Genomic DNA, 25,272 nt, shown 5'->3' with positions numbered 1-25,272 from the left:
AAAGATTTATTTTCAGGCAAACATGTCCACCATATGATGAACCTAAATAGTTTGAATGGGGTTTCTAGGTGTAAGTATGTAGGACTAGTAGCATGCCAAAGTTTGTGCTATTGCGGCTTTGACTGTAATTCCTGTACCGTTAAACTTATGAATAAAGTATTATTCAATCATTCTAGTTGACCAATAGGTTCCCATTCAATAGAAAGTGAATTCAGCTCTTGCAAAACAAAAAGACAACAAAGCCAAATGAGACATTTATTAAAAGCACGGGGAACATTGTCACATCCTCAAAAGGAACATAAATACAAAAAATATATATGTACATATCATCATGGCATGCCATTGACAAAAAGGGGTTGGATACCAGTTAGTCCGGAAGCATGTTCTTCTGGGAGGAGAAAGGAGGAGGGGTGGGGGGGGGGGTAACCGGTGTTTTCATAGCAGGGACCTGTTCTTTATCATTAACCTAGAACAAGTTTTACTGTCCGCGACCCCCCCAAAAGAATCATATTCGAACTGTTGAGTGAGAAAACAATGTTGCATATTAAGCTAATGATCTTGGCTGCTCTGTAAGGGACTCGGAAATTAATAGAAATGTATACTATTAGGCACTAATTGCATTTATGATAACACTCTAATCTTTACAAAATTATTCTCAAAAATATGCAAAGGATATGGTACAGTTAAGAAAAGCTCATCAATGAAATATGATAAAAGTGCTTAAAATCACACATAATTTGAGCTCTATATCATTATTACAATAACTTTCTCCTTCAAAATATTCAAGATCAAAGGCTGGCTTCTATCCCCAAGGGCTAAATGAACTATAATTTATTAATAAGTGGTAATGTTTTTTGTTTTGTTTTTACCACAAAATTGGCCTGAATAGGGATGCCAGGGTTAATGTGATTGACAAACAATTCAATTGTTAAATTATGAAACATAAAATACATTTGCATTTCCCCAAAAGAAAATGCATGTATTTAACTCAGTATGACCAGACGCAGTGATAAAACATATCCGATACCAGCAGAGGGGGATATCAAAATCAAAGACGTGGATTTCCCCCGATAAGTCTAGTAATCGAACCGTGATTCTGGTCATCAGATTGATGATAATACTAGCAATGTACGGATTCCGCTCGTCTACTGTTGGCCATCCTTAATACGGTTTATACAAATGACACCAGTGTTCCACGTCAATCCTTCATGGTTAATACTCATCATGCACGCATCAACCACAAGACATGATGTGATCATGTGACACTTGGGGAATTACAATCTGAGAGTCTGACAAAATGTTGATTAAGGCATTCGACACGGTATACATCTTGTCTTTTTTATCTTAACGTCCCAAAATTATAAAGTCAAACAGTAGCTCTTTTGCCCCACGTGTCCTGGCTCAAATTCTGCTTGATTTCTTATTTTATATACAGACATTTAAAACGTAATACGATGAGTGACAGCTGGCAGGGCACCACCTATTGCACACAGGATTTACCTGTTTCATCAAGAACCGACACATTCTCGCCCCGAACTCGTCACACACTCACGCTTTGGCCAGGACCCCATTGCATCACCAGTGAACCCACCGGATACAACTTTAACATCACTTTTCAACATTCGGGATAGTCCGTGTCAGACGGCCATGTTTAAAAAAATAATTATGTGAAAATAATAATCCGTCCACGTTCATATGGGACACAAACGGGGTACCGTTCGCGCCCGCACCGGACGTGAAAGAGGTCTTGACCAAGCGTCTATATATGACGACTTACGAGCGAGAAGGACGGGTCACAAAAACATAGCGAGTTCAAACCCTTCACCTCGAAATAGCTACTATATTTTCCATGTATTCCCCATTTCTTTGACACGGAGCTTCAGTCCTAGCTGGAATCTCCCCCGGGGTGCTCAGGATCAGGGCTGTCGGGGTCGTCGGAGGGCAGCTGGACGCGCTGCTCGTCCATGCGCTTGGCCTGCACCCTCTGGATGAGGCTGAAGAAGTCCTCGTCGGGCACCGTGGGCGCATGAGGACCGGCCTCTGGCGGGGAGCAGCGTTGGTCGTCAATCCGTGAGGACTGCAGACAGATGAGCAGAGAGTGACCGAGTGAGAGAGGACAAAAGGCAAACAAATCAGGACTCTCTGAAAATGGATAAACCGGTCTCTATAGTCATCTGAGGCACTACTTGTGGATGCAAACACATACTGTGTATTACCGGTGTATTATCATTATGATTATTATTTTTATATTGCTCACCATATTTCACCATATGTAAAATTGTGTAATTTGTTGTTGTTTTTTTGTACACTGTGATCTTGTTGTACTCGGGGCATTCTTGCAAAAGAGAGCATGCGCTCAATGGTCTTCCCTGATTAAATAAAGGTCAATAAAAAAAACATGCAAAACATGCAGTCAGACATTGTAAAAGTAGTTCAAAGGCTCACAGTTCTAGAAAAGATCTATTAAATTAATTAAGTTCATTTTTGAATTTTCAAGCGGTAGCAGGTCTGCTACTACTACTATATATTTACATTATTGTATTTTAATTAAAAGTGTTTGGAAAAAACGAATGTTGGGATATGTGCTGAAAATAGGGATGCCAGGTTGAAAGTAGTTAAGCAAGCTTTTCAGAGAACATTGGTGATTTACCGTCAGGAAAAAAACCCACCTTTTTCTGAACACTGTTTTCCGTCCATTCCGTCTGAACTACAGACATCTGTTGGATACCTGGACTACCTTTACAATTTACATTATGCATACAATGTTCACGAGAAATTATGGAAGAGCCGGAAGGTAACGCATGTTTGTTATATTGATACCAGAACACACACGCACTGTCTTCAATTGCAATTAAAAGGTTTTAATTGCATTTGAGTCTTTTCTTTCAACCCCCTTTTCACCCCAATTCGGTCGTTACAACCCGTTGAGCGCCTGTGATTTCTGAAGTGTGTTCCCACCTGGCACTTAATGAGCATATTGAAGAAATCGTCGCTGGGTTCCTGGGGGTCGCCTTCGCCCACCAGGCTCCCTAGGTTGTTGTGGGTGATCCGCAGGCCTGGCAGGTTGCCAACATTAACCCGTTGGTCATCAAGGCGTCGACTCTGGGTGCTGGCAATCAAATCAAACAGCTCCTCTGTCTGGGGCGACGTGGTGAGTGCAGGATCTGAGAGACGCAGGCATGGGGTCAATCTTTGCACAGACAGACTGAAAGACCGGGAAGCATTTCTTCCCTCCCTATTCCCTAGTCCCACTTATCACCCCGTTTAGGCCTAATATTTTAAATCCTCCAGTTTTCTGAAATAAATATTTTCAAGATTTTTCAAAAATAGCAGACCTACAAGCTCATAGTGGCGCGCTACAAGCTTGTAGATCTGCTATTTTTCAATAGCTAAATTATAACAATGTTTAAAACACCAAAAGGGGTTCCCGCCCAAAATGGGTTAAATCCTTTTTTTTTTTACTCCACTACATTCGTTTGACAGCTTTAGTTGTGCAAATTTAGATGACAAATAATTAATCAAATTATCAATTAAATCTAAACATTTTTCTAAATTAAAATCTATTTTCAAATGGCCAAAGTATAAAATTGTGGTTCATGATCAAATAATTCAAATCCCAAATTTTTACTTTGATGCTAATACTTTTATATTAGCATCATTTTGAATCCAGGACTTAGACTTGTAAAAAAGTATTTTTAAACTGTGGTAATGCTACTTTTACTTAAGTCAGAAATCTTCCACCACTGCATACTGTACAGATACAGTACAGTGATTACAATTTGATCACAGTGTCGAGGTCAAACTCAAACGACAGAAGCAGAACAAATTGTCTTGAGGTTCAGATGTTCCTAAACGTCTCTACTAAATGTCAGAAACAAAGATAACACTTTTTCTTATCATTCTGCTTCAAGGCAATAGTTTACCAGTATGGTAAACTATTGCTATCCTTAGAAATTATTTAATTGATAACCTTTTCATGCCAGTTTTAGTCTTGGCCCTTGCACACTCTTTTCTCGGAAACACCACCACTTTTGTCCACCAGATGGCACTCAGTGAACAGTGGTCCAAAAAGAGCGAAAAAATGATATAAAACCTACCTATCATGTCATGTAGTGATGGGATGGAGTCAGCAGCACTGTCTCCGTTTTGGGTCTCATCTAGATTGCAGCGCTGGTCATCCATGCGGCTGCTCTGGAACTTGCTGAGGAGATCAAAGAAGCAGTCTTCATCTGAGGGGTCACGACCCAGTTTCTGAAAAACAAAACATGACGCATGACGCTCATGCAAAAAGTTAGCCTCGTTACTCATCATTTTGGACCGTGGGCTACAGCCCATATCGTACGGCATACTATAGCGCGCAGTTTTTCATCATTTTTGAAGATTTGAAAAAAATGACGAAATGACAAAAACGATGGGTTATAGCCCATGTTTTTTTAAATTTTGAAAAAAAAAGTTAGCCTCGTTTCTCATCATTTTGGACCGTGGGCTATAGCCCATATCGTACGGCATACTATAGCGCGCAGTTTTTCATCATTTTTGAAGATTTGAAAAAAATGACGAAATGACATAAACGATGGGTTATAGCCCATGTTTTTTGAAATTTTGAAAAAAAAAGTTATCCTCGTTTCTCATCATTTTGGACCATGGGCTATAGCCCATATCGTACGGCATACTATAGCGCGCCGTTTTTCATCATTTTTGAGGATTTGAAAAAAATGACGAAATGACAAAAACGATGGGTTATAGCCCATGTTTTTTGAAATTTTGAAAAAAAAGTTAGCCTCGTTTCTCATCATTTTGGACCGTGGGCTATAGCCCATATCGTACGGCATACTATAGCGCGCAGTTTTTCATCATTTTTTAAGATTTGAAAAAAATGACGAAATGACAAAAACGATGGGTTATAGCCCATGTTTTTTGAAATTTTGGAAAAAAAAGTTAGCCTCGTTTCTCATCATTTTGGACCGTGGGCTATAGCCCATATCGTACGGCATACTATAGCGCGCCGTTTTTCATCATTTTTGAGGATTTGAAAAAAATGACGAAATGACAAAAACGATGGGTTATAGCCCATGTTTTTTGAAATTTTGAAAAAAAAGTTAGCCTCGTTTCTCATCATTTTGGACCGTGGGCTATAGCCCATATCGTACGGCATACTATAGCGCGCAGTTTTTCATCATTTTTGAAGATTTGAAAAAAATGACGAAATGACAAAAACGATGGGTTATAGCCCATGTTTTTTGAAATTTTGAAAAAAAAAGTTAGCCTCGTTTCTCATCATTTTGGACCGTGGGCTATAGCCCATATCGTACGGCATACTATAGCGCGCAGTTTTTCATCATTTTTGAAGATTTGAAAAAAATGACGAAATGACATAAACGATGGGTTATAGCCCATGTTTTTTGAAATTTTGAAAAAAAAAGTTATCCTCGTTTCTCATCATTTTGGACCATGGGCTATAGCCCATATCGTACGGCATACTATAGCGCGCCGTTTTTCATCATTTTTGAGGATTTGAAAAAAATGACGAAATGACAAAAACGATGGGTTATAGCCCATGTTTTTTGAAATTTTGAAAAAAAAGTTAGCCTCGTTTCTCATCATTTTGGACCGTGGGCTATAGCCCATATCGTACGGCATACTATAGCGCGCAGTTTTTCATCATTTTTGAAGATTTGAAAAAAATGACGAAATGACAAAAACGATGGGTTATAGCCCATGTTTTTTGAAATTTTGGAAAAAAAAGTTAGCCTCGTTTCTCATCATTTTGGACCGTGGGCTATAGCCCATATCGTACGGCATACTATAGCGCGCCGTTTTTCATCATTTTTGAAGATTTGAAAAAAATGACGAAATGACAAAAACGATGGGTTATAGCCCATGTTTTTTGAAATTTTGAAAAAAAAAGTTAGCCTCGTTTCTCATCATTTTGGACCGTGGGCTATAGCCCATATCGTACGGCATACTATAGCGCTCAGTTTTTCATCATTTTTGAAGATTTGAAAAAAATGACGAAATGACAAAAACGATGGGTTATAGCACATGTTTTTTGAAATTTTGAAAAAAAAAGTTATCCTCGTTTCTCATCATTTTGGACCATGGGCTATAGCCCATATCGTACGGCATACTATAGCGCGCCGTTTTTCATCATTTTTGAGGATTTGAAAAAAATGACGAAATGACAAAAACGATGGGTTATAGCCCATGTTTTTTGAAATTTTGAAAAAAAAGTTAGCCTCGTTTCTCATCATTTTGGACCGTGGGCTATAGCCCATATCGTACGGCATACTATAGCGCGCAGTTTTTCATCATTTTTGAAGATTTGAAAAAAATGACGAAATGACAAAAACGATGGGTTATAGCCCATGTTTTTTGAAATTTTGAAAAAAAAAGTTAGCCTCGTTTCTCATCATTTTGGACCGTGGGCTATAGCCCATATCGTAGGGCATACTATAGCGCGCAGTTTTTCATCATTTTTGAAGATTTGAAAAAAATGACGAAATGACATAAACGATGGGTTATAGCCCATGTTTTTTGAAATTTTGAAAAAAAAAGTTATCCTCGTTTCTCATCATTTTGGACCATGGGCTATAGCCCATATCGTACGGCATACTATAGCGCGCCGTTTTTCATCATTTTTGAGGATTTGAAAAAAATGACGAAATGACAAAAACGATGGGTTATAGCCCATGTTTTTTGAAATTTTGAAAAAAAAGTTAGCCTCGTTTCTCATCATTTTGGACCGTGGGCTATAGCCCATATCGTACGGCATACTATAGCGCGCCGTTTTTCATCATTTTTGAGGATTTGAAAAAAATGACGAAATGACAAAAACGATGGGTTATAGCCCATGTTTTTTGAAATTTTGAAAAAAAAGTTAGCCTCGTTTCTCATCATTTTGGACCGTGGGCTATAGCCCATATCGTACGGCATACTATAGCGCTCAGTTTTTCATCATTTTTGAAGATTTGAAAAAAATGACGAAATGACAAAAACGATGGGTTATAGCACATGTTTTTTGAAATTTTGAAAAAAAAAGTTATCCTCGTTTCTCATCATTTTGGACCATGGGCTATAGCCCATATCGTACGGCATACTATAGCGCGCAGTTTTTCATCATTTTTGAGGATTTGAAAAAAATGACGAAATGACAAAAACGATGGGTTATAGCCCATGTTTTTTGAAATTTTGAAAAAAAAGTTAGCCTCGTTTCTCATCATTTTGGACCGTGGGCTATAGCCCATATTGTACGGCATACTATAGCGCGCAGTTTTTCATCATTTTTGAAGATTTGAAAAAAATGACGAAATGACAAAAACGATGGGTTATAGCCCATGTTTTTTGAAATTTTGAAAAAAAAAGTTAGCCTCGTTTCTCATCATTTTGGACCGTGGGCTATAGCCCATATCGTACGGCATACTATAGCGCGCAGTTTTTCATCATTTTTGAAGATTTGAAAAAAATGACGAAATGACATAAACGATGGGTTATAGCCCATGTTTTTTGAAATTTTGAAAAAAAAAGTTATCCTCGTTTCTCATCATTTTGGACCATGGGCTATAGCCCATATCGTACGGCATACTATAGCGCGCCGTTTTTCATCATTTTTGAGGATTTGAAAAAAATGACGAAATGACAAAAACGATGGGTTATAGCCCATGTTTTTTGAAATTTTGAAAAAAAAGTTAGCCTCGTTTCTCATCATTTTGGACCGTGGGCTATAGCCCATATCGTACGGCATACTATAGCGCGCAGTTTTTCATCATTTTTGAAGATTTGAAAAAAATGACGAAATGACAAAAACGATGGGTTATAGCCCATGTTTTTTGAAATTTTGGAAAAAAAAGTTAGCCTCGTTTCTCATCATTTTGGACCGTGGGCTATAGCCCATATCGTACGGCATACTATAGCGCGCCGTTTTTCATCATTTTTGAAGATTTGAAAAAAATGACGAAATGACAAAAACGATGGGTTATAGCCCATGTTTTTTGAAATTTTGAAAAAAAAAGTTAGCCTCGTTTCTCATCATTTTGGACCGTGGGCTATAGCCCATATCGTACGGCATACTATAGCGCTCAGTTTTTCATCATTTTTGAAGATTTGAAAAAAATGACGAAATGACAAAAACGATGGGTTATAGCACATGTTTTTTGAAATTTTGAAAAAAAAAGTTATCCTCGTTTCTCATCATTTTGGACCATGGGCTATAGCCCATATCGTACGGCATACTATAGCGCGCCGTTTTTCATCATTTTTGAGGATTTGAAAAAAATGACAAAATGACAAAAACGATGGGTTATAGCCCATGTTTTTTGAAATTTTGAAAAAAAAGTTAGCCTCGTTTCTCATCATTTTGGACCGTGGGCTATAGCCCATATCGTACGGCATACTATAGCGCGCCGTTTTTCATCATTTTTGAAGATTTGAAAAAAATGACGAAATGACAAAAACGATGGGTTATAGCCCATGTTTTTTGAAATTTTGGAAAAAAAAGTTAGCCTCGTTTCTCATCATTTTGGACCGTGGGCTATAGCCCATATCGTACGGCATACTATAGCGCGCAGTTTTGCATCATTTTTGAAGATTTGAAAAAAATGACGAAATGACAAAAACGATGGGTTATAGCCCATGTTTTTTGAAATTTTGAAAAAAAAAGTTAGCCTCGTTTCTCATCATTTTGGACCGTGGGCTATAGCCCATATCGTACGGCATACTATAGCGCTCAGTTTTTCATCATTATTGAAGATTTGAAAAAAATGACGAAATGACAAAAACGATGGGTTATAGCCCATGTTTTTTGAAATTTTGGAAAAAAAAGTTATCCTCGTTTCTCATCATTTTGGACCGTGGGCTATAGCCCATATCGTACGGCATACTATAGCGCGCCGTTTTTCATCATTTTTGAGGATTTGAAAGAAATGAAAAAATTTAAAAAGAAATCCGCAATTTCCGCAATTTGCGCAATTTCCATTTCCGCAATTTCCGCAAGAAGCATGAGGAAGCATGAGGTCAGTCCGTTGCTCTCCCCAGGTTGGCAGAGGAAGAGTAGAGCCCAGGATTAGATTAGATAAATTGACAGTTGACACTTGGTGAAAAAATGGGTTACAAAACTCACAACGTGAGCTTGTAGATTCAATTAGATTGACTATTTTCACTAGTTTGGGTCCCGGCAAGACATCAAACTTCTCTTTTGGGTCTCGAGCTAAAAAGTTTGAGAACCACTGATCTATGGCATACTGTACCTACAGTATCTCTTGTACGACTCCATATTTGGCCATGGTTTCAGCCCGATTCAACCACCATTCACTTCCTGATGGACTGGCTCTTAGAAGAGACTCTAGCCGATGACGTCATCCGTGGCAAAATTGGTATTTCTTTTACCTCTTCTAGAGATGATAATAAATAGAATGGCCAGCTCACACGGGATGGCTTTCTTAGAAAGAACGCCGTGACCTAGATGTTCAAGGTGCTATTACAGACCATCTCCCATGATTAATATAAAAATACATCATAAAAATAAGCTACCCATTCCCAGTCCAGTACAAAGTCCCCAGCAGCGATGACCTCTAAAAATGTCTTGGGAATATAATAGGAAATTGCCTTTTGTCAGCTTCACACTGGCACAGTATACTGTACAGGCACAGTATATACTGCACAGTATACTGTACATTGTCACACAAAATCAATCAATCAATCTCTCCATCTATCAGCACAATAACTTGGGCAACGCTGGCCTGGGCAAGCTGTTGATTACACAGAGTTAGGCGATGTGTTTCTGCTTGTGAATGATAATGATCAAAATGTCTAAAGATGACATTAAAAAAACAATCACGCTCCTTGGAACAAAGGTTTGAGTAAAATCAGCACAGGACACACAGCAATCCAAGAACATGTGATTCAGTTAAATGAATGACTTCCTTTTCTTAGTTAATTCTCTTAAGGACACTGGTTCTCAACATGGGGTCCGACTCCCACAAGGACACTCTTTGAGATAAATGTAGAAGACAAATTTTAACACCTTTCAGAACGTTTTTACAGGATTTTACAGTGTGAATTGGGTGCCGCAGAGATGAAAATAAAATGGGAGCAAGTTGTGGCCCAATGTATTTAAAAATGGCGGGTCCTTGACATTAAAAATAATCTGTTTCAGCACAACCAGTGCAATAGTCATTTTACACACTGCACAATGTTTCTCCAACCACAACACAAGCAACCACAGGTGAAATCAACAATGCTCCTTGTGTTGTAAAAGTGAGATGCGATTATCTCATATTATCGTGGTCGAACAAAAAAAAACACAATCCAGGTTAATGGAAAAACAGAACAGAAGAGGACTCACAGATCAATAGAGTCTGATGCTAAAAGCTCTTTGGTTATGGCCCCTGGAACAATAATGCTCAGCTCCCTAAAGTGCAACACTAGCAGCTTAAAGTATAGTCAACAATACGTCTACTGTGTGTTCCATCATCATAGCAGAATAAGAATCATTTACCACATAAAATAAAATAACCGTGCCCTGGGGCAGCCCGACACTCTGAAGTCTCAATTTTTTTTTCGTTTCAATCGCCAGGAGCCATTTCTTTTTAATGGTAGCGATTCAGGGCTGGAGCCAGGCTAACCCTGGCGTGAACATTCTGGCGAAAATAGCAACATGTTGTGGGCTTGAAGATCAGCTATTTTTAGCACAAAAAAAGGAAAAACAAACTGTGTACATTCACACAGAACGCAGCAAAACACAGATGATTTTTCACAGCAAATAAAGGTGTCAGCCTGTGTAGTTAATGCGAAATAGACCTCATGTAAATCAGGCCTAACGGTGCTCACATTTTGATGCGCTACCAACACTTACTAAAAGTTTATGCTTCTTTCTATACAGTATGGAGTAGCATAATTATTAAGTAGGTCAGCATCATTGGGAAGAACGTGTAACCATATGAACCCTAGTGATCCCTGTGCTGGTCATAATAGGCAGACATTCGGTGAAAATATAGATCTTGTAGATCACAATATCTTCAGCAAAGAGATTTGGTCTAGAGGGAAAAAAGGCGCTGTTTTTTTACACCAAATCTGACACTAAAAATAGACAATCTACAAGTTTTACAATGCGTCGCAAATGTGCCATCTTTGGCTAATGTTACCCCCAGAATACGGATGCTGGGGTTCAAGTGGTTAAATGAATTAGCAGTTTTCCTCCTTATCAGACAAAAAAAGAAAGGAAAACAAACAAGCCGAGTCTTGACAAACTGACAGACCAATATAATAACAAGAGCAAGAAGAGACCAAAGTTAGGTGGCAGGCAGCATGCGGGGTCACCAATCCACACACACACACACACACACACACACACACACACACAAGTCCTTTCTATAGCATCACTCCAGTCACGTTGTTACCGAAGCATGACGCATCTTACCGCCGCGGTTCTTCTACTCTCTCCGTCCGCTTGCCCTTCTCATCCGTCTGCACGGCCACTTCACACAAACCCTCTTATCCCCCTCCTCAACTCACCATTTTACACTGCTCTCCTCAGTCCTTCTCTCCAGTGCCCCCTCCCTTCAACGTCCGACAATCTATCCTACCTCTCTCTCTCTCTCTCTCTCTCTCTCACCCCCCCCCCCTCTCCCTCCCTCTCCTCTCTCTTTATCTTCCCCCCCCCCCTCTCTCCCTCCCTCTCCTCTCCTCTCTCTCTCTCTCTCGTTCTGTGTGTCACTCCTTGCGGGTCATCATTGTGCCCCAGCTGTAGCCCTGTTCTCCCCAGTGTGGGAAAACAACTCATTATGGGGAGCAGGCGCGTGCGTGGGGGCTATAGGGGTGGGGTGGAGGGGAGTGGATGGGATGGGATGGGGTCCCTCCGATCGAGGTCGCACTGTCAGCGGAGCGATGGCTGAGGGGACAAGGCTATGGCGATGGCTGAGGGGACAAGCGAGGGGTGACAATGTCCCGGGTTGAGAGAGGCGTATATGTACAGCCACAGCCACATTCACTCATTAGCGTGCCACCATTATCAGTATCTATCGTGCACAGACGCCCCACGACGCCCGGCAAAAAACGGCACGCTTTAAAATGTAGTATGGACCGTTGTGGGGAAATAAAACTATTCCCATAACAGCACTAAAAGTAGCAAATCTACACGCTTGCGCTTTGTGAGCCACTGTTTTATACTTTTTGCGTACAATGACATGCCCCATACAACAGGGAACGGTTATTAATAGATTTTTTTATTACAGCATCAATTAAATTGATTTGTTTGATATACCGTTGCACTAGTTCTTTACGATGTTGCATTTCTATTGCAAGTCAATGCAAAAATCAATGGATTGTCATTAGCTTGCCCTCTTGATTACCACTGTGCTGTGACCAGGTGTCCTCTACCGCTGTATCTGTTTGAATCTCTGCTTTCCGCGTCGTCGACTGAAAACCTTGCATGTCCAAAAGCGTTCCCTTTTCATTATAAAAAGTGATGTGAGGGGCGCTCTTGCCTCTTATCATTGTACATCATCATGACGTAACATGCCTATTTGCCCAGACACAGATGATGCAACTTCTCCATTCATTGTCAATGGGAATTTAATATTTGTGTAAGACGAAAATCTACACTAATAGCTGAAAAGAAAGTAAGATCATGATCTATGCTTGTAAATCGGCTATTATCACAACCCCCGTGCGACACTTTATATGACAAAGCAGGGCATAAACCTACGGGGGAAAGGAAACACAAAAAGTTGAAATGTGGCGATGCCAGGCCCCTCCCCCGACAGCAACGATGCTTATTGTCCAGTTACTCAATTAGGGCACTGGGACAGAACACCTCCGAGAGGAGGAAGGGATGAAGAGGGAGACTTGTGTGCCAATCGAATGAGAGAGAGGGAGAGAGAGACAGAGGGAGAGAGAGACAGACAGAGATACAGAGAGAGACAGAGAGAGAGACAGAGGGAGAGAGAGACAGACAGAGATACAGAGAGAGACAGAGAGAGAGACAGAGGGAGAGAGAGACAGACAGAGATACAGAGAGAGACAGACAGAGAGAGACAGAGAGAGAGAAAGAGAGAGAGTGGGGGGTGGGGGACAGAAAGAGAGAGAGAGACAGAAAGAGAGAGAGGGAGAGGGGAGAGAGACAGAAAGAGAGGGGGAGAGAAACAGAAAGAGAGAGAGAGACAGACAGAGAGAGAAAGAGAGAGAGTGGGGGGTGGGGGACAGAAAGAGAGAGAGAGAGACAGAAAGAGAGAGAGAGAGGGAGAGGGGGGAGAGACAGAAAGAGAGAGAGGGGGAGAGAAAGAGAGAGAGAGAGGGGGGTTCTGTGAAAGAAAGAGAAGGAAAGACAGTGAATGTGGGAGGGGCAAAAGGTTCTTCCTAAATGACATCAGCGTTGCTATAGGAACCAGCATTCCAGTTTGCACCCACTACCCTTATTACAGACCCTCTTCTCTGTCCACTCCCACACAATAAAATGAAAACAATAAATATACGCTGGCGACGCATTTATTGTCAGATTATCCTGAAAGATCGAGAGAGTTGCGAAGCGTCAACATGCGTTCCTGTTCAATCAATATTAGAATCTCCAAAGCACTTTCAATAATATTAGTGTATAAACCTTGTACATCCAGGATCAATATTGTAATACAACAGCTATATTATAGCACTATTCATAATGAAGATTGGGTAGATAAGAAAGAAAGAAAATTGTGAATGTGAATCTATGATGACATCATCCTCGTCTATGACATATCTATGATGTAATCGCCTAATCAGAGTGTCTTTGACTTCCATTTTAAAATGAAAGTTGAAGTAATAATATGGGAAGCCGTTTAGGCCATAAATGCATAGTCAACTTGCACATACATATATATTGGTACTTCACTTGCACATACATGCATATCTCACATACACATACATGCATACTTCACTTGCACATACATACATTTAGGTACTTAACTTGCACATACATACATACTTCACTTGTACATACATACATACTGCATTCGCACATATATAAATACTTCACTTGCACATACATACATACTTCACTTGTACATACATACATACTTCATTCACACATACAGTATATAAATACTTCATTCGCACATACATACATACATACTTCATTTGCACATACATAGATACTTCACTTGCACATACATACTTCACTTGTACATACATACATACATACTGCATTCGCACATATATAAATACTTCACTTGCACATACATACTTCATTCACACATATATAAATACTTCATTCGCACGTGCGTGTGTGTGTGTGCGTGTGCGTGTGCGTGTGCGTGTGTGTGTGTGTGTGTGTGTGTGTGTGAGAGTATGAATGTATATGCACAAAAGTATGTATATAACAGGAAGGCAATTCCTGGAACAGGAAGCTCGCAAGATGGTCACATAATTCGCCAGGACACCATTTTTGCCATAACAAATGAATTTCAAATGAAAAGCTAAATACATGGGCCTGTAAATGAACAACACAAAAACTAAGGCACTGGTGTCGGACTTCTGGTTTACCGGAACGGGGTTCAACTCCCTGCAGTGCCCTACTCAATGTGTTGTATTTACCGGAAAGGATCGGAAACATTAGCAAATTGCGGAGGATGGGAAACATAAGCAAATTGCGGAGTGTTTAAAAAAAGACGATGGGTTATAGCCCATGTTTTTTGATTATTTTTTTTAAATTGCAGAGTATTGCGGAAAGATTGCGGAAAATTGCGGAAATTGCGGAATTTGGAAATTGCGGAAATTAGAAATTGCGGAAATTGGAAATTGCGGAAATTGAAAATTCATGGGCCTGGATTTTTTTTCCAAAATTTCAAAAAACATGGGCTATAACCCATCGTTTTTTTCATTTTTTCATTTTTTTCAAATCCTCAAAAATGATGAAAAACGGCGTGCCATAGTATGCCGTACGATATGGGCTATAGCCCACGGTCCAAAATGATGAGAAACGAGGCTAACTTTTTTTTCCAAAATTTCAAAAAACATGGGCTATAACCCATCGTTTTTTTCATTTTTTTCAAATCCTCAAAAATGATGAAAAACGGCGTGCCATAGTATGCCGTACGATATGGGCTATAGCCCATGGTCCAAAATGATGAGAAACGAGGATAACTTTTTTTCCAAAATTTCAAAAAACATGGGCTATAACCCATCGTTTTTGTCATTTCATCATTTTTTTCAAATCCTCAAAAATGATGAAAAACGGCGCGCTATAGTATGCCGTACGATATGGGCTATAGCCCATGGTCCAAAATGATGAGAAACGAGGATAACTTTTTTTTTCAAAATTTCAAAAAACATGGGCTATAACCCATCGTTTTTGTCATTTCGTCATTTTTTTCAAATCCTCAAAAATGATGAAAAACGGCGCGCTATAGTATGCCGTACGATATGGGCTATAGCCCATGGTCCAAAATGATGAGAAACGGGGATAACTTTTTTTTCTCCAAATTAAAAAAAACATGGGCTATAAGTCTATAACCCATCGTTTGTCATTTCGTCATTTTTTTTAAATCCTCAAAAATGATGAAAAACGGCGCGCTATAGTATACCGTACGATATGGGCCAAAATTATGAGAAACGAGGATAACTTTTTTTTTCAAAATTTGGTCTTAATTTTTGCACTACCTCCAGTTCAGCACTCAGCAATTACAGGCCTGTTCCTGACTGTTGCATTTCCATTAGCCTTTCATTTGAAATTCATTTGTTATGGCAAAAATGGTGTCCTGGCGAATTATGTGACCATCTTGCGAGCTTCCTGTTCCAGGAATTGCCTTCCTGTTATATACATACTTTTGTGCATATACATTCATACTCTCTCACACACACACACACACACACACACACACACACACACACACACACACACACACACACACACACACACACGTGCGAATGAAGTATTTATATATGTGTGAATGAAGTATGTATGTGCAAGTGAAGTATTTATATATGTGCGAATGCAGTATGTATGTATGTATGTACAAGTGAAGTATGTATGTGCAAGTGAAGTATGTATGTATGTGCAAGTGAAGTATCTATGTATGTGCAAATGAAGTATGTATGTACTATGTATGTGCGAATGAAGTATTTATATATGTGTGAATGAAGTATGTATGTATGTATGTACAAGTGAAGTATGTATGTATGTGCAAGTGAAGTATTTATATATGTGCGAATGCAGTATGTATGTATGTACAAGTGAAGTATGTATGTATGTGCAAGTTAATTACCTAAATGTATGTATGTGCAAGTGAAGTATGCATGTATGTGTATGTGAGATATGCATGTCTGTGCAAGTGAAGTACCAATATATATGTATGTGCAAGAGAAGTATACATGTATGTGCGAGTTGACTATGCATTTATGGCCTAAACGGCTTCCCATATAATAACATGCATTTTAAAACTGTTTTGAGGGGCAGCTTTTGTCTCATATTTTTGCCATTGACAATGAAAGGAGAAATTAGGTCATATGTCTGTCAAATGACGTAAATATGTGGCAACACAAACATTAAATGCCATTGACAATGAAGGGGAAAATCCCATAGCTGGTGGGGACGGAAGCTCTCCATACTAACGGAGCAATGCTAAAAGGTAAATTGACGGTCGCTGCTTTCATATTATATGGAGTATACGGTTGTCGAACGTACGCGTAGTTAGCACCAGTAGGTACTGATAGCCTAGCTACGTTTATTAAACGTAGATACCAGCGAAAAAGCTAAAAGGAAATAACCTGGGGGTTTTAAATACTTAGCAATCACTGATTGCATCAGCTGTCCATATGTCTTGCCCTGGCTCTGCAGGTATAAAGCAGACTCCTCAGCAGATGCTGCATATAACGAGATCTCGTCTCCTGGCCTTCAGCTCGCTAAGTCCATTAACAATCTTATCGACCGACTAAAAAGGGTGTCTAAAATGAACGGAGGGAATGAGAGGCGGAGGATGAGGATAATGCATTTAGGAGGTGATACACTTTATACTCTGAAGGAACTGGGGTTTAACTTGGGGTTTAAGCGATCGCAAGACACTCAGACATCGCTGGTGTCAGCAACAAAGCCACGTCTCTGATTACCTTTCCAACCATCAGTCTAGATAATGCATTTTATAAACTAATAATAATCTGCTTAAAACAATGTATAATTATAATCATGAGCTATCATAAAAAACAAAAGTCCAGTATTATGATACTTGACACTTTGACAGTATAAGTCATTCATTATAAAATGCTTAACTGTGTGTTATTCAGCTATAGTGTCGTATATACGTCATGTGGACGAGCAAATCGTCTTTTTTTGTCCTACGCAAGGATTAAATTGGGGAATAGCACTTCGTAGCAGCTTGTTATTCGTTGCTATTCGTGAAACCTTTTTAAAAGTTTAGCCAAATACAATTATATATGCATTTCTTTTTAAAGCCAACATTTTTAACTGACTCAACTTCGCTTGATTCATATAACTGATGACTTACTGGCACTGAAGGCGGGACTTGCACAGTGATGTCATCGGCGTCAACGGGAGAGTCCAGCCACTGGCGTTCGTCTGATGACTGGCTGTCGGGATAGCCCTTCCTCTTACCCGGCTGGGACAGCTTGGATCTCCTGGATATACTGTCCATGTCCTGACTGTCCCCATTCTACAGCACAAGCAGAGATGGATTAACCCATTTTGACCCGACCTCATAAATATTTCCACGATTTTTCAAAAATAGCAGACCTACAAGCTCGTAGCGCGTCACTCTGTGGTGCGCTATGCGCTTGTAGATCTGCTATTTTTCAATAGCTAAATTATAACATAATCACCAAAATGGGTTCCCGCTCAAAATAGGTTAAATGTACCTTAGTACATGGACGTAGAACTTTAAATCCACTCAGGACGGTAACCCCTCTTGGTGTTTTAACTGGCATTATTTATACTTTAGCTGTTGAAAAATAGCAGATCTACAAGCTCATAGCGCGGCACCGCTACGAGCTATGCAATTATATATAGATCTTCTATTTTCACACACACACACACACACACACACACACACACACACACACACACACACACACACACAGTCTCCCCATGCCTTCGGCCTGGTGGAGACAATAAGCTCTGGTTGCAAAATTGATCCTTTAAGGTACCTTTAAAAAAAACTCCTTTTAGAAAAGAGAAATCACCTTATCTGATGAGTACTTCCACAGTTCCACACTGTCCATGCTGTTTCTCTTGGTAAATTTGGGTCTAGCTCCTATTTAAAAAAAAAGAAAGAAAAAAAGGGAGGGGGAGGAGGAGGGGGGGAAACAATATCTGTCACAACTTTCAATGTAAAAGTTTGCAGTATCTCTTCTACACTTCTAGTTCTAGTACACTTCTACACTTTTAGTTTGAAACCCTCCCGTGAACTGACTCATGTGTATGGCTTTCCCTTGGGTCGTTCCTTTTTTGTGTTGTTCTGCAACAGAGTGCTATATCAATGCTGCTGGTGGTCTGTGGTCCCATGACGTTTGGTAAAGACAGGAGAGCTAGCTTAGACAGACAACCAGAGACGCAGTCTGAAAAAGGGGCTCTTTGGGGCGACTGTGGCTCAAGAGGTAGAGCAGGCCAATGATCCATGGGTCGGCAGTTCGAATCCCGGCTCCTCCTGTTTACATGTGGAAGTGTCTTTGGGCAAGACACTGAACCCCAAATTGCTCCCGATGTGCTGGTTGGTACCTTGCATGGCTTCCGTTGCAATCGGTGTATGAATGAGTGTGTGTGTGTGTGTGTGTGTGTGTGTGTGTGTGTGTGTGTGTGTGTGTGTGTGTGTGTGTGTGTGAATGTAAATGCACAATCTATGTAAAGCGCCTTGGATAAAGGCACTATATAAATGCACCATTTACCAATTTGCCTACTCTTCAACCGAGGGAGAATTCTCAAATCTGGGTGTGAATCGGTCCATCGTGCAACAGCCTTATGTGAGGACGCGGACAATGTTTGTTTATCATTGTGTTTTTTTCTTTCGTGTGCTGTGTACTTCCATCCATGTGACTAGACATGCTAGCAAAAAAGAAGGCCAACTTCTTCCCACCACTTTATCTCACCACTTTGATCACCTCAGGACACGCAGGTCTGCCGTGTCCTGAGGTGTCCACTGTGGTAAAACAGTGTGGTGTGTGTGTGTGTGTGTGTGTGTGTGTGTGTGCACGCGCCAGCAGAGCAGGCCTGCGTGTGAACCGACAATCACATTCAATGTGACGACGTCTTGTCAGGGGGGGGGGTCATTGCCAGCCTTTTGCTAGCAAATAATAAGTATTTTACCTCATTACCTCATTTACAGGCCTATAGCAATCATCATGTGGTGCAATAATGAGGCTCTTACACCAGTGTGCCATCAATGCACTCCATCGAACCACAAATCTACAAGCTAACAACCTATCAAGGTTAGATCTACAACGTACAGATGTATGTTGTAGATCTAATATTTTGGTCAAGTGACAAAATACGAATTTCACATAATGCTATACATGTGTTCGGACATGTTTTTTTGTTTTTTTTTATGAACAAAATCAATAGCCAGAAACTGTCAATTCTAAACATTTCCCAATACATTTGATTCATTTTCCAAACCTTTTCCAGGCCTGGAATACGTTATTTTTTGCACAATATTTCCACGAATGTCAGGACCGTGGGAACCCTTCTCTATTACTGTAAATCCCCTTACCCTATTTGCAAGTACAAGGGTGTGGCGTCATTGTAGCCAAAATAATATTCTGTTGAAGAGGAATATTGTTTCTCATCAAATCACATGGTTGAGTGAGAGCACAGCCAGATCACCAGGTTCCTTTCTAGACCACGACAATAATAGAGCACTGAAGTCCTGACGTCACTGTCAGTAGAGGGCGTCAGTCCACAGGTTATATGCATATGAAGGTGGAAATGTACAAATATACCCAAAGAGTAACAAAATAAGCGTTAGAAACGAGTCAAGCAACCCAGAGACTACATGTACATTTACGGGTGGCTTCATCTGCCCGTCGCACAACAGAAACTGAATGTTAATTACGTTTATTTTAATTTTATTGATATTTAATGTTTCGTGGTTAGTACGAGTCGAGTCACCACCAGCTGAGCTTACGTCAACGAGGAATCTCAGGAACGCAATGTGTTGACAGCTGGGCGTGACGTATATTAGCAGCGATATTGCCTTCATATGTAGTTTCAAGTCTTTTGCGGCCACAATAATTCCATTTTCTCCAGAAACTGGCTGTATCAAATATGATAACGACGCACAGCCACTCCCCTGACAGAAAGGCTGGGGTGGTCGGTTTATTTTTCAAACACGGTTCTGATATGAAGCGACTTAAAATCGCCCTATGGAGAAAACAATGCAAAAAAAGAAATACATGAACCTGTGTATTGGCGCCCTCTACTGAAAGTGACTTCGGTGCTCTATGACTGCTACTACATCTGACCAAGCTCATTTAACTGCCAAGAATAAGCACTTCAATGGTAACTCAATCCCACACTACTCTGTTCCCTTTCTGAACAAGTACACTTATAATCAAATAAATTGTCTCCAGGACATTTGTAGCATCCAATACATATTTTAGCAGTCAATCTCACGCAAATAATATGGACTCCCACACTGAAAAGAGTCGTTAAAGGACAAGTGTGGTATTTCCCCCTCAGTCTGTGTGTGTGTGTGTGTGTGTGTGTGTGTGCGCGCGAGCGAGCGAGCGCATGCATGCGTTGCCAGGAGGATGTGATGTGAAGAGAGCGGTGAGACTCTGGACTAGTTCTTATACTGAAGCATAGCTTCTAAACAACTTAAAAGGAGAATTCCACACTAGCTGTTTTTTTGCCTTAAGATGTACCGTAGACAGACAGATAATTATATATATATATATATATATAAAAATCCATGCCGAACGTTCCATACCGATTTATGCGGCGTCTGCATCTCAACGGAACGCAACATGGAGGCAACGGAACGCAATGACAATGCGTGATTGGATTGCATTGGCAAGCTTTGCCCAGATTCCTTGCGAAGTATAGCGGAGCAAAACGGAAGAACGATATTGGGGACGTTCGGTATAGGCCAATCAGAGGCGGAACTCCCTCTTTCCCAGCAGCCTTCCGAGATTCCGCTTCACTTCCTCCTCCCGTTGGAGACAGGTCTCTGCAGCTAAAGTGCAGCGACCAATAAGGCATCTATATTTTTTTGTATCTATGGTATGGTTCTCTCACCTTGAATCTCAAACTCTGACCCGCAGGGTGAAAGGTCACTCTCGCTGACCCCCAGAGCATCCATCAGCTGCTCCACGTTCATCCTGGAGGTCAGCTCCCCGTTCCTGTCCCCGATCTGATAGGCAGGCAGGCACGCACACACACACACACACACACACACACACACGCAAAATGAAATCTCAAGACTGTAACATTATCTTTTTAAACATTTGAAAACTTGAAAATGGGACATTCCGCATAATGTGTACTTTCCACTTTTGGTATTTAAAGTACATTTGATACTTTTACTCAAGTACATTTTTAATTCCAGACTTTTACTCATATTTCTACACCACAGTATTGATACTTTTACTAAAGTACAAAATGTGGGTACTTTTTCCCACCACTGTGGCAGCCAGCCCTACAGCGTACCATGTGAGTATATCTATATGCATGTGAAAACGTTGTACCTCTTTGGAGATGTCCAGATGCTTGCGGGCGTAGTGGAGAGCCTGTCTGTGGTTCCCCAAAGACACGTATGCGTTTCCCAGACTCCAGCAGGCACGGCCCTCACCCACCCTTTGGATAGACGCAAAATACTACGCATAAATACCTGAATGTCTTTAACAAGCAAAGAAAATAAGTTGCAAATACAGTAAGTGTGTATGTAAAGAAAGAAAAGCAGGTGCGCTTCCACTGGGTTAGGGTTTCTCTGGAGACTGCCCTTTGGTTAAGGCAGTGGGTGCTCAGCTTTGAAAATAACTTAACTCATAAAACAACTAAGTGGAAAAAAGCGGCATTCCAAAATAAAAGATGGAAGACTGGCTCAGATGCAATTTAGCATGTTTATTTGAGAACGCTGATGCGTTGGTGGGTGGGTGGGTATGAGAAGCGTGGGTGGGTGGGTGGGTGTGTGTGAGTGTGGGTGGGTGTGAGTGTGGGTGGGTGTGAGCGTGTGTGGGTGCCCACCTGTCGGTGAGCTCCTGAGCGATGAGCAGGTGTTTGAGGTGGTAGTCTATAGCCCTCTCGTACTGCTGGAGCAGCGTGTACGTGTTCCCCAGGCTGTAGCACGCCTGGGCCTCCATCACCTGGTCTCTGAGCTGCCTGGACAACTGCAAGGTTTTCCTACAAGCAAACAAGCAATATGAGGGGAATAACGTCATCCAAGAAAGAAGGGAGGAGAGGATTTTAAATAATAATAATAATTAACCACACTTTGGAATTGTGGATCAATCAGTAATTGATTTTAAACAATTTAAAACACACTCTGCATACATGGCAGGAAAATACTGTTCTTGGTAAACTCACGGTGCTTGTCACATAAAAAATCACACCTGTGTGAACCAAGTGGTGCAACTCCCCTCTCTAAAAGCTGAATAACTCCTAATGTACGGAGCTCTCCATGGTTTGGTCCATTAGCGCGATTTTCGGAGGTTTTTGCTGATACTCCGGTGGTCTAGATGGAAACATTGGTGCTTTCTAGAGCAAGGATGGCTATATTTTAGCTCGTTAGCATTGACACTATTCATGTAGCAACAACATCCACACACGGGTGCGGGTGCGTGCGCACACCAGTGGTGCACGTGCACGCATGCGCACACCACTCGTGCTCATTGACACGCATGCGCACACCACTCGTGCTCATTGACACGCATGCGCACACCACTCGTGCTCATTGACACGCATGCGCACACCACTCGTGCTCATTGACACGCATGCGCACACCACTCGTGCTCATTGACCTACACAAACAAACAAACAGGTACATGGACATTGCGAGCTGGTTGTAGAAGTGGTTGCACCACTTAAAAACAACAGACTAAACAGACAAAACAAATGAAAGGGGAAAAACTTTAGAAGGTGAAGTAGAAATAAATACATATTCATATGTATTCAGTATTATTAAAAAAAATAAGGGATTTCGAATCAATGACAGATATAGGCTCAGCCATAATAACTGCCTTTTGACCACATACTGTATGTGTACTTCTATCATTCGTCCACTAGATGTCAGAACATCCTCTATTCTCACCTGTAGTATTCTGTGGCTGTGTTGAACTGGCCCAGGAATATCAGAGCGTTACCAAGGTTACTGTACGCTCGCCGCTCCGCTGCTTTGTCACCGAATTCTTTGGCGATAGACAGTCGCTGTGAAATGACACAATATCACTTTCAGTCCTATTATGCAGAGCATTCATTACATTAAGACATGAGGCGATTCTGAAAAACGTGTTGTCGTTTACCAATGTTGCACTGTCGCACTGGTGCACTGGTGCTCAAACCTTTTCGTGTCAAGGACCCCCAAAATACATTTGTCCCCCCAACATGTAGAGATATTTAGTTCCAGGGACCGCCAGAAGCGAAGATTTGAGTTAAAAAATATTTGCTTTAAAAAAAAATAACCCTATACAAAAGACAAATGTTCACGATTTTTCAAAAATGGGGGGGGGGGGGGGGGGGGGGGGGGTTGTTTTTTACTCTATTGATCTGTTCATCAATATATTGATCAATATATTTCATCCATGTTACGTCAGAACCCTAGTCGCATTCGAACTGGCTTTAGCGAATGCCCAGTCCCTCAGTTTCCTCGTGCCAAATCTCTGAACTGAACTGGGGAAGGCTTTCAGCATTGGCGGCGCATCTGGTTCTTGGAACCTCTTGCAACAAGATCTAAAACTAAATACCCTAGCATCTATTGGCCATTTTAGGAATTTACTAAATAACCGTTCAATGCCTGTATGCAACCATTTGTTGTCAGCATCGTGTTCTTATGTTATTTTAGGTGTAATCTCGGAATCACTGTACGTGAGGAGCTCCCTCAATGATCTCTTCTTAATTATTCGATTGATCTAAACAGCAATCTAATCAATGAGGAGATAATCGACAGTTGCGGCCCTAATTACAGGTCGCTTGTCGTCTGATTCTTTATACATTAACAGTTCTGCTACATAACCCACTTTCCACGCTATTTAATCCATGTTTCTACCCTGCATAATACGCTAAACCCACTATTTGTTTTGTGTGTTTAATTCACCGTTTTTTAATAATCAAAAATAAATAGCGGAAGCAAGGGCTTCTGGGAAAATGAGTTCAATGCAAGTGAACAGCAGTTTCAACTGGACTCCAGCAGCTCTCACTGCCTGTTGTTGTTGTTGTGCGACGGTGGCATATTCTTCGGTTCGACAACAAGCCATGGAACTATTTTCATGGATCAAAGGCGCAAATACTTAGGTGTATGCTCCAAAGGTAATTAAACAATCCCGGCAGCCTCGGTACCCTTTAATCTAAAGCCGTCAAGGTGTTAAACGTGTACAACTATAAATACTGTAATTACTCACCTGGCGGTGGAACTTGATGGCCTCAACAAAGTTTCCCAGGAGGTAGTGCGTGTTGCCCAGATTACCAAAGGCTCTCCCCTGGGCGGCTCGGTCCCCGAGCTCTTTGACCAAACACAGATTCATTCTACAAACAGATGATCAAAAAAATTAAGCTTCAAACCTCCCAGAACAAACTAATTCGACTCCTCCTAGGCCTAGAGCCCAGGACCCACCTTTATGTAACACATTTTGATGGCATAGGATGGATCCGGGTAGAAGACAGAGTCAAGCAGTTGAAAATGGGGCTGACTTTCAAAATAGTAAATTCAACCCTGCCCTCTGTGCCCTCAGTCCCCATTTACTTAACCGATTACCTCACAAAGGTGAGCAACTCTCACAGCCACAACACCAGAGGGAGTATAAATAATGATCTGGTGCCACCCACATATAGAACAAATATGGGTAAATTCACTTTCCACAGCACTGCCACTCAGGTGTGGAATGCCCTGCCCCCTTCCCTCAAAACAAACAAATCACTGGCTTCCTTTAAAACCGGTCTGAAAAATCACCTATCAATATCAGCTGGTCAAAAGGAGAGAAGATGACTGCCCAACCTCCCTATACCCCCCCTCCGAGCGATTTATTTGGTATTTAGATTTATTTAGATTTGTTGGTACACCTGTAAATAACTTTCATGTGTTGTGAGGTATCCTCGATTACTATCATCACTGTATTATGAATGAATGCATTGGGACCCGAATGGAAACAAGA

General features: G+C 40.9%; 1 protein-coding gene across 1 annotated transcript in view; it reads right to left on the bottom strand.

Moving 5' to 3' along the window:
* Positions 1–241: 241 nt before the first annotated feature.
* The window catches only part of gpsm1b (G protein signaling modulator 1b), a 43,651-nt gene continuing 18,620 nt past the window's right edge, over positions 242–25,272 (bottom strand). Inside the window, exons 5-14 of the mRNA XM_080756544.1 lie at positions 24,523–24,646; positions 23,217–23,332; positions 22,154–22,309; positions 21,655–21,763; positions 21,206–21,320; positions 18,157–18,227; positions 17,466–17,630; positions 4,098–4,251; positions 2,959–3,164; positions 242–2,077 (exon numbers count right to left, since the gene is read on the bottom strand). Of these exons, the coding sequence (XP_080612670.1) occupies positions 1,886–2,077; positions 2,959–3,164; positions 4,098–4,251; positions 17,466–17,630; positions 18,157–18,227; positions 21,206–21,320; positions 21,655–21,763; positions 22,154–22,309; positions 23,217–23,332; positions 24,523–24,646 (1,408 nt within the window). The 3' untranslated portion in view covers positions 242–1,885. The remainder of the gene's footprint in view (positions 2,078–2,958; positions 3,165–4,097; positions 4,252–17,465; positions 17,631–18,156; positions 18,228–21,205; positions 21,321–21,654; positions 21,764–22,153; positions 22,310–23,216; positions 23,333–24,522; positions 24,647–25,272) is intronic.

Source organism: Protomyctophum bolini (assembly GCF_963924005.1).
Source record: "Protomyctophum bolini genome assembly, chromosome: 22".
Taxonomy (NCBI): Eukaryota; Metazoa; Chordata; class Actinopteri; order Myctophiformes; family Myctophidae; genus Protomyctophum; species Protomyctophum bolini.
Note: the sequence above shows the minus strand (reverse complement) of the source record. Positions and strands in the feature narration are given on the sequence as shown.